General features: G+C 54.5%; 1 protein-coding gene across 1 annotated transcript; it reads left to right on the forward strand.

The window, feature by feature from the left end:
- The first annotated feature begins 263 nt into the window (after nucleotides 1–263).
- Nucleotides 264–7,270, forward strand: TSPAN1 (tetraspanin 1). The gene is made up of 8 exons (XM_014606990.3): nucleotides 264–389; nucleotides 892–956; nucleotides 2,672–2,878; nucleotides 3,020–3,094; nucleotides 3,883–3,981; nucleotides 4,588–4,731; nucleotides 5,782–5,865; nucleotides 6,264–7,270. Exons 2-8 carry the CDS (start codon nucleotides 900–902, stop codon nucleotides 6,315–6,317), a joined length of 720 nt encoding a protein of 239 aa, XP_014462476.1. The 5' UTR covers nucleotides 264–389; nucleotides 892–899; the 3' UTR covers nucleotides 6,318–7,270.
- Nucleotides 7,271–10,050: the final 2,780 nt, after the last annotated feature.

Consider the following 10,050-nt stretch of genomic DNA (forward strand, 5'->3'; position numbering starts at 1 on the left):
AGCGGTGCCAGGGCCGTGCCAGGGCAGTGAGTCTGAACCCAAGTCGCTGCCAAGTTCAGGGCTGCTGCGAGCCAGCGATGGGTGATGCTGGGAGCAGCGAGGGCAGCAGGGGGCAGCAAGGAGGGGAGCAGGGAACTCCTTGCAACCATTAATGAGGCAGAAGTTAGTTAGCAGCACCCAGGGCTGGGCTGGGCTGGCCCTGATTGGAGCAGGCAGCTCCCAGCTGCATCACCTGTTGCAATAAAGTGCCAGGCTGGAGGCTATCAGGCTTCAGAAAGAGCAGGGAGCTGCTCAGGGAGCTGGGATTTGGCTTGCATTCGTTCCCCCTGGATTGATTACTATATATATATATTTTTTTCTTTTCCTGGATTGGGTCCCTGCTCTTTGAGGTAAGCGCTGCCTTTCCAGCTGCAAATCCCCTCTCCCCAAGGAGCCTCAGTGCAGCAGGGGCTGCTCTGCTGGAGGGGGGCGGCATGTCTCCCACTCCTCCCTGCTCGCAGGGGTGCGTTTGCAGCCCGTGCAATGACTGGAGTATCCCACGCTGCGTCTGGAGGGAGGATTTGGGCTGCTGAGCTGGGCTTGAGCGGAAGTTTTTTGTCTTTCTGCAGTCTTTCAGCAGGAAGCAGTGATGTGATTAATTTATCACCTTCCTTTTTGGAGTTTTTTCTGGTCTAGAGTGGATCTCTGCATGTGCCTCTAAGGTCTCTTTTTTGTTTCTTTTTCCTCTTTGGAAAAGAAAGCTAGGATCTCCTATGGAGAGGCTGGGCAGGGCTGTGACTTCTTTCCCTTCTTCCTGCGAAACTTTTTTCTTGCAAAATGGGGTGCGGTGCAGCCGGTCTTATTAAAGCATAAGCTGTATCTCACACGAACCCCTCCACCTTTCTCTTCCAGACGCCAAGATGAGCTGCTTCAGCTTCATCAAGGTCATCATGATCTTGTTCAACCTGGCCATATTTGTAAGTACCTGCGCTGCCCTGCTATGCTCAAAGCCGTCCCTTCTCCTCCCTCGTTTTGACGCCCGTCTCTCCTGATGCTCCAGGTGTGGGTGGCTATGGGGAGGGACCCCCTTGCCTTGCAATCTTTAATTGCTGTCCCTTTGCAAAGTTGCTGCGTCCCCGTCTCTGCATTGCCTGCAGAGCAAGGTAGGGAGGAAGGCTTTGAATGCACGGCTGCAGCCAGAAGGCGAAAGCACACTTGCATGCCTAAAATCTGGAGGCAATTGGGTGGGAAAATGCATCCGGACAGGTGAGCAGAGAGCCCACCTGCTCCTCGGTGGCCAGCCTGAAATGGCCTTCCCCTTGCTGCAACGCCAGTGCTCAGTAGATAAAGAGGTTGCTCTTTTAGGACATTGCATTGCTCCTAGTTTCAAGGGCTTGCAAATTGTTCTGTTGGTGATTAAAATAATCGAAAAGAGTTGGTATTTTAATGCATGGGTCTGCTGAGGAGGGGATGGGGGGAGGAAAACAGGATGATACTCATGCTTTGCTGTGCTAGCAAGATGGCTTGGGGTCTGTACCCTCTCCCCAGAGGTGTGAAGCTACATGGAGGCCTTTTTTTCCATTTTGGCCTTAAATTGGACACCTGCTGGCTGCTCTGGAGCCCGTGCCAGGAGGCAGGGATGCTGGCGGGGGGGCTGGGGCTGAGCAGGGTGCAAGGAGGACGCCGGAGACGAGCTCCCGGGCTGCACGGCGGAGGTGCTCGTGGCCCGTGCAGCCGAGCCCCGGGGAGACGGGCTCGCGGAGCCAAGAAGCCCCTCGATGCGGGACTCGGAGGCATCCTGCTCCCGCGCCCGCCCCGGGTCGGCTCCGTTGTGCGTGCTTTAATGGCCACAGCGCGGATAACAGACTACCGCGATATGGCGGCAAGGCCGGCATTTGCAGCCTCCATGCTTGGCTCTTGTCTCTGCTACGTGGGGGGCTCTGGAAGACGATGTACAACCACTTTAAGACCTTGACAAGCGTGTCCTTCATGCAGAGTCCCTGCGGACTCGGTGCACGCGGCGGCCGTCTGCCCCCGTAATGGCGGGGGCGTCGAGCCGTGGCGGCGAAGCAGCCCGCTCTTCTCCGGGCGGGCGGATGGGCACGGTGCCCTGTCCTTGCCACGCACGGCTCTGGCTCTCGCCGGGCACGAGGGCAGCCATGAGGTGTGAGGGCGGCCATTTTCTAAAGGAGTGCAGGGGGGGTATTTGTTTGCCCTAAATCCCCCGGGCTGGTCGGACTGGGTTTTCAGAGTGGGGAAAACCCTCCTGGATGATGAGGGGGTGACGAGGGGGCGCGTGAGCCCTTCCCGGCCTGGGCGCGGCGGGCTCGATGAAGCCCGAGCTCCTCGGCCCCGTGAGGCCAAGTTCCAAGATGGCTGCCGGGGCTCCCTCATGGCGGTGCTGGGCCAGCCGGGCCCCTTCTAGCTACGAGGACGCACTCGGCAGGCCCGTCCAGTGACTTTTCTGGCCGGAGGAGCGTATCAATTCATGGCTACTTTCCGTTGATTTAAAATGAAGGGTCTTCGGGAGCTCCTGCACTCGCAGCGCCCGCGGCCGGGTCGCTCGTGCACAGAGGCTGTCCTACCGCTTGCACACGCGGTCCCCGTACCCCCTTGGCACTAATCGCTAAAGGAGCGTTCCCCTTATCCCTGTCCGAAATAACGACCCGCGCCCGTCTCCCCTCCCTTGCAGCTGGGCGGCGCGGCCCTCCTCGGCGTTGGGATCTGGGTCTCCGTGGATGGGAGCTCGTTCATGAAGATTTTCGGTCCGGTCTCCTCGTCGGTGCTGCAGTTCGTTAACGTGGGCTACTTCCTCATCGCCATCGGAGCCGTCCTGCTCGTCTTGGGCTTCCTGGGCTGCTGCGGGGCCCAGAAGGAAAGCAAATGTCTCCTGATAACGGTAAATGGAGAGGTCTTGCTCCTTCTCTTGTCCGCTCGCTGAGCTGCGAGGGGTCGGCGTTTGCCGAGCGTGACTTCCCGGCTGGACTCTGTCTTCGACCGTGTGCTGTAGACCTGCCCTCACTTCTCTGTCTCTCTCCAGTTCTTCTCCATCGTCCTGATCATCTTCATCGCGGAGATTGCTGCCGCCGTGGTGGCGCTCGTCTACACGAGCACGGTGAGTCCGAGGAGATGGAGGAGCGGTGATCTGGTAACGAATGGAAGCGGTGCCTCTCCGATCCCAAGGCTTAAATAAAAGGGAAAACGGGAGCGCCGCATCTCGGCGCGCTCCTAGCAAGCCGGGGTGGTGCTGCATGGCCGGATCCGCACGGGGTGCCCGGGGGGAGCTTGCTCAATGGGAGAGCGTCTACAGCTCGGGTTTCTCCCGGTATTATCCCCGCCGCCTTCCAGACTTGCTTCCCACAGTCCATTTTGCATGCTGTGGTGCAATGCAGCTCGGTTGGCGGAGGTAGCGTGCTGACACCCTCCCCGCTCGCTTGAAACAATAGTGTATCCATTGCAGCGTGGGACTTGGGGAAGAACAATAGTAGTCGCCTTGGACGTTGCCAACAAAATCCGAAATGCAAACATCGGGGCCCTGTGTGCATGTCAACAAATGGGAACGTCCTGCGCTGCCAGCGAGGGCTGTGACCAGTGGGTTGGAGGACATTTTGTTCCTGTTAATGCTTCCTTTATGGGGCCCTTTGCAGGTTTATTACCTGTCCTAGTCTGGCTGTGAAGAGAAGCTGTTTGGGGTGACAAGGCTCAGCTTCCCCTTCGGTCTGGAGGGAGCAGATCTGTCCTCCCCACATGCCTGCCATCTTGCATGCCTTGCTTCTACCCTCGGGCCAGCATATTGGGGTGCTGCTCTTCCAGGCAGTGAGCCCGAGGAGTACGGCCCGCTCCATCCCCACCTTTAAGGGTGCCTGTCTAATGCCAACCTCTGCATCTTCTTGTCCTCGTTAGGCGGAGACCCTGCTGAAGGCCACGGTCACGCCGGTGCTGAAGGACAACTACGGGAAGTCTTCGGACATCACCCAGATCTGGAACACCACCATGGAAGAGGTAAGCGGGGCTGCCGGGAGCACCCCGTGTCCTGGGAAAGAAGACCCCGTCCCACGTGGGGCGATGCAGAGCGCTGCCTGCTGGGCAGCCATGGCCACTGCAGCGGTGACCCAAGAGGCTTGGTGGGCTCCACTCCCGCTTGGTGCCGTGATGGGGAGCCTGGGGGAGCAGGTTTTGCTGCGAATAGCTTCATAAAGAGGACCTCTAGATGCCCTCTTTTGCCCCCGGGATGGTGTTGGCATGACATGGTCCCACTTCACTGGGCGAGTGTTTTAATCCCTGGGTTAATACTAAAGTGCAACAAAACTGTTAGAGCAAGTGTTGCGTGCTGGGCCTGGGGAGGGGGAATGACAAGGGGCTCTGGGGGAGTTGGAGACAGCCCCCCCCCCTCCTTGATACCAACTGTGTTGCTCCTAGACTCTTATTCCCCTCTTGCCTTTTTGATTTCGGCCTGTACAAGGTTGCAGCTGCCCCATGTGGCTTCATCCTCTGTGCAAATCCACTTCATTCAAGGGGTGGTTTGTGCATCTGGGACCTGTTTGGCTTTCTGTGGGGGGGGCTGTTGTGGAGCTGGGTGTCTCATGCTGTCTGCTTCCTTCCTCCTAGCTGCACTGCTGTGGCCTGACAAACTACACGGACTTCACCAACTCTCCCTACTACAACAACAACGGTCAAACGTACCCAAGCTACTGCTGCCCCAAGGGTATGAGCAGATGCAATGAGACCCTTGCAGACCTAAGAGATGCCCCGGTATGCATGCAGCATCTTTCTTTCTTTCTTAAAATGGTTCTTGGGTGGTAAATGGGAGCTGACCCTGTTGACATCTGTGGCCTGGTCACACTAGAGACCCCTGGTATGCATCTACCCTGAATTGATCTGCTGATCAGTGGATTCTCCAGTGGCTCACCCTAAAAAGTTTTTATAGTGTCAAGGAAGGACCCATTGAAGCTGGTGGGAGGGTGGCGTGTGTAGATGTCCCAATGCACAGCGGTGCTTTGCAGAGGCCAGAGGATGCATTTCATGTGCCTAACATCGGCACAGTGACAAAGACCACATCCCCTTGCAAAAGCATGCCCCTTTCCAAGTACTGGCATGCAAAAGCTATGGAGGAGTTGGCCTTATTACTATATGGCTGAATCCTCAGACATGGAGAGCTGAAGATGTCTTCCAGATTTCTGGATCCCTTGGAATGAAAACCACTGATCCGCCACTCCTAACCCTATCTGCCTAGCCCCACAAATCCCCCTCCTTATGGCTTGGAGCATGTGGTGGGATGATCCCAGAGCTCGGTGTACAGGGGGGTCAGGGATTTTATGACTGAGGAAACGGCACATGCCACTTCTGGCCTGGCTGGTATTGCAGTCTGGGACTAAAATGAAGTGTCAAGGAGCACATGGCAGCTTCTTTTAGCTCCCCATTTGTATGAGCAAGCAGTGCATTGCCAGAGCCCAGAAGTCCATATTTCAGCCCTGTTGAGTGCAGTACTAGAAACCTAGTGGGAGCAGCCAAGACTGACTGCTCCCAGGGGTTTTTTGGTGCTTGGAGCAGTCAAATGTTGCTCAAGTCTCTGCAGATGACAAACTGGGTGGGAGCAGGCAGTATGCTGGTGGGTCAAATGCACTATTTGCCACACTTGCTGCCTCTAGGCCAGTGCACAACTTTTTTTTGGATATCCTTGGAAAACATCCAACAGGTAGTTTTTATGCAGCCATTCAGCTGGACTCCAGCTAGCTCTTGTCTTGCATGACTGGCACTTTCTAACCAGATGGGTTTGGTGTTTCTTTTTTTTTTCCCCCCCAGGGTTGCTTTGAGCAGCTGCTGGAGGAAATCCGCACTAATGCCAGTGTAGTGGGTGGCGTGGCAGCCGGCATCTGCGCGCTGGAGGTGAGTTGGCTCCCTGTTAGGGCCAGCACCTGCTACCCTGCTGGGTTTAAAGACCCAGCCTGCCAGGTCTCCACAACCATCCCAGTGCAGGTGTTGGGCACTTGCTAACCAAAGCTATGCTGTCACAGGCTTGCATGGCGGCCTGATGCCACAACCTTGCCCTGATGGCAAGAGGGTTTGAGATGAGGGGAAGGTGGTAGCAGTTACTTGGGGGACTGGCATACAGGACAGCAGGAGCTCCAGAGCCAGGGGTTAGTGAGGCCTGTAACCCTAAAGAATGGGCAGTCGCACGGGTATACCAACTGGGTGGTTACAGCTGCACAATGGGGTGAGGATGCAAAACCAACAAGGGATTCCTGCAGCAGCCAGCTATCAAACCTACTCTTCCTCCTCTGCAGATCGCAGCCATGGTTGTGGCCATGTACCTGTATTGCCACCTGGATGAGAAGTGACACCATCAACAGATCTGTGCCTAGGCTGGAGGAGGAATGACCTAGTTCTGTGTATATTTTCTACGTTGGAAAAATTTGAGCATTTCTTGGACGCAGTGTTGTCCCATGTCACTTTCTTTTTTATTTTATTTTTTTAAATATGATCTACTGAGCCAGAATCTGTAGAGGGCCTGTATGTTGGGGCTCTGTTTTGTACATGTTCTTGGTACGCTACAACCTATAGATGCGTAGAAAATGCTTCCCTCTTCTTCTTTTTTGTTCCAGTCTCAAGTGCAGAGAAACAAATGGGGACTGAGGGGCTATGGGTGCCACTCGGGCTGTCCACTTACCCTCCAGCTGGCTCTGTGATCCTCACATGGTTAGGGAATGAACAGGCCAGATAACAAGTGGCTAACTCTGCCAGCCCCTCCCTCCTGGTTTTTAAAAAAAAGTCTAGTTTTTGAGCTGACCGACTCCGGTTTGGATAGTAGCACCACTGAGCTGGTGTGTGCACAGAAGGTCATCCAGTGGTTGCAGTGGGGTGATGGATTTGCACTGAAGCAGTTGGGGGTAGGATCTGCCTTGAGTGAAGATGTGGATTTGGGAATGTCACAGTAAGCATCTGCCCAAGTTTAAGGTGGGGGCAAACCTGGCAAAACTGATCCTAACTAGAGCCAGAAACTACTGGCAGGAAGGGACTGATCTGAGTCTCACTTGTCCCTGCATCCTTGAATTATTTGGCTCGCTGCAAACCCAAGTTTCTTTCCCCTCCCCCTCCCCTTCTGCCATAGTGCCTGGCATAGCGCTGTGGCACCTTACCTTTGTCTACCCCACTCAGCCCTGTATATTTTTTGGGGTGGCTTTTTTTTAATTTTGTTAACACTGTAAAAAAATAACTTATCTGAGCTGTAAATTATTTTCTGAAGCAGAAATGCTGGTACCTGACATGTTCCAATAAACACCTTTTTATCAAAGCTGCTGGTGCTGGGTCTCCTGGTTCTGTGCGGTGCAAGAGTGCCCATGGCTGGCTTTATCTCTGCAGCTGGTGGAGCACGGATGAGATGAGATGAGCTGGGTGTGAGTACTGCTCTGTGTTCTGTTTCCCTGTACTTTTGGCCCTGGTAATGTGGGCAGATGACCCTTGCACCTCCTTCAGGGGGTGGGGGAAAGAGTTGCTGTGCTTCCTCCTTCCTTGCTCTGGGGTAGGAGTGGGTGGATGACACAATAGCTGAAATTCCCCCCCCCCCCCCCCCCCCCCCCCCCCCATGGGTCAGCTACTCACATCTTGGGACTTCTTCAGGTTATCATCATCGTCTCATCCCTCTTTTCCTGGATCTTCCCTTATCTGAGCAATATAGTACAGTTGCACCCTCTATTTACAGCCATCCTTATCTCCCTGGGAGAGGCCTGGTTTATAGGCCCTGCCTAAGTGGTGTAGGCACCTACCTTCCCTTCCAACCAGGTGCACCCTAGGATGAGGGAGTGGGAGCACTGTTAAGGGGTGGGCACAGATAACAGTGCTGGGGAAAGCAGACATGGGTGCTGGTGGAACAGATGGAGGCAGTTTTAAGGGCTCTGGGAGTAGGCTGAGAGCTATTTTTATCTTTTATTTTCTTGGTATCTTCCCCCCTCCCCACAAGCTTCATGGCCTCACCTGCATTTAACACAAGCCAGAGCCCGGCAACACCTGCCTTCATAGCAGCCTGGGGCCTGGTGTTAGCCCTCGGGGCATGGAGCAGTTTCGGGATGAAGCAATCTCCTTGCATGCCCAGGCTGACATCATCTGCTGCCAGCTTGGGAGTGGGACGGGCCTGTGTAGCTCTCATCATAAACCTCTGGGTGTTTTGAGGCTCCTGGGTTGGACTAGAGCCTGGGCTCTGCACTTTTTTTTTTATTTTTTATTTTACTTTTATTTATTTTTGATTTTGCTCTTGCAACCCTGTATCCTTGCTGGCACTTGAACTCCTGCAGCTTGTCTCCTTTCTTTTGAGCTCATGGCAGCTTATTTGGGGGTGGCTGGTCAGCACGTCTGGCCAGTTGTCACCTGCAGAGCAGCCAGGACCTAGCGGCTAGCTGTACGAACTGTCCGCACGTAGAGCGGACAATGGGCAGCTGGTACGACACAGAGCTGTGGGACATGGGGAGGGCACAGTGAGTGCTGGAGCATGGTAACAGCAAGTCCTGCTTGGTTGGGATCCCTCTAGGTGAGCACAAGGCTTTGCAGTCCAAAAACAGGCAGCTGTTAACCCTTTCTGTGCTGCAGCTCTGACCTGGAGTGGGTTAAATGCCTCAACTCTGCAATTCTAGCAGTGGAGGAGACTTCCCTCTCCTGTAAGCTTGAGAGTCTCTCTTCCCTTAAGCATTTGCTTGTGTTGATTGCTGGCCAACAGGTCAGACTGCTGGAGCTAGCGCTAGCTGTGCTCTTTACCCAGGCAATTGATGCTTTTACAGAGTGCAATAAATGCTCCCAGTACTGCTGCTTCCCAGGGTGACTAAACTCTCAAGCCCTCTGACCTATTGGAGGGATTTTCCCTCCCCACTTCCTGTTTATAAAATTGCCAACAAGGTGAAGCAACATGCCCAAGGTGGTAGAGAGCTCTGGGAGGTTTAATTGAAATGGCACAGCTGCCCCCACTCCCATTAAAGGACCTTGTATTTAGACTAATAGCAATGACTCAATTCCCAAAGGGAACCATCTCGAGTCACCAACAATAAATTCTCCTCTGGGTACTCAGCCTTTCTGGAAAAGGCAAGGCCTGTTTGTACTTCAGTGCTACCCCTTGCAAGTCCCAAATGCCCACAAACTTTCCAGAGGCTTTGCCCATAGCTATTGCATCAATTGTCATCAGTAGTACTGGCTGTGAGGTGGTGCCACACCTGCCAGGAGGCAGTGAGCAGGGAAAGGTGTCTCTCCCAGCAAAGCCAGCCAGACCTGCGCTCCTCTTTAAATAAAGAGATAAGAGGAATCCCTGCTGCTTTCATTTGGCTGAGACAATGCATTATCGGACAGCTATTGCTCTAACTGCAAACAGACCAATTGGTGAGAGGGAGAGGAAGGGCTGATATGGGCAAGGGAGGATGCCGGCTTCACAGCCACAGACCGGATGTGTGTCTAGCTGGGAGAACAGCTCCTGCTGCAACTCAGCTCTGATCCCAGCAAGTACCTCTGGTTGCAGCTGTCCTACAAATTAATGCCCCCGGGAACCATTTCCAGGGGTTGTGGATACTGCACAGGGGGCTTTTCTTGCAAGGGCACTCGGGGAAGTGGCTCCGATATAACTGAAGGGGTGGATTGAAAGTAGATCAAGCTGAACAGTAGCAAGGGCTTGCATAAAGGCTGTGTAGGCTGTACACTCAAGGTACCTGGCATTGGGATTTATTTGCATGGGGAAACTGAGGCAGCTAGCTCCTGGATAGTGTATGGGGGAAGCTGGGGGGTCAGCTAGGCTGGTTAAGGCACAGGGGGCTGAATCCCTGTCCCTTGGCACCCAGGGCCTGGAAAACTCCTTGGACAGAAAGCCCTGGGCAGGGGTTGCTACAAGAGGAGCTGAGGGAAAGTGGAGCCTGAACAGGCTTGCTGTTCCCTTAAGAATACCCCCTCTGTCACAGCCCAGACATTGCACTGACTTCAAGGGACAAGGGTCGGCAGTGGGGGGAGATGGGATGGCCTCCGGCTGTAGCCAAAGGTCTGTCAGCCACTGACTTGTTTTGCAGCTTCAGGCTGACCCCTGCCTCAGTTTCCCCAGGCGAACAA

This window comes from Alligator mississippiensis, chromosome 5, assembly GCF_030867095.1.
Source record: "Alligator mississippiensis isolate rAllMis1 chromosome 5, rAllMis1, whole genome shotgun sequence".
NCBI lineage: Eukaryota > Metazoa > Chordata > Crocodylia > Alligatoridae > Alligator > Alligator mississippiensis.

Excerpts from the sequence above, each read along its gene's own strand:
- TSPAN1 (XM_014606990.3), top strand. The coding sequence starts at position 900 with ATGAGCTGCTTCAGCTTCATCAAGGTCATCATGATCTTGTTCAACCTG. Across the intron at positions 3,982-4,587 it reads GGAACACCACCATGGAAGAG|CTGCACTGCTGTGGCCTGAC; the intron begins GTAAGCGGGGCT and ends CCTTCCTCCTAG. Across the intron at positions 4,732-5,781 it reads CAGACCTAAGAGATGCCCCG|GGTTGCTTTGAGCAGCTGCT; the intron begins GTATGCATGCAG and ends TTTCCCCCCCAG.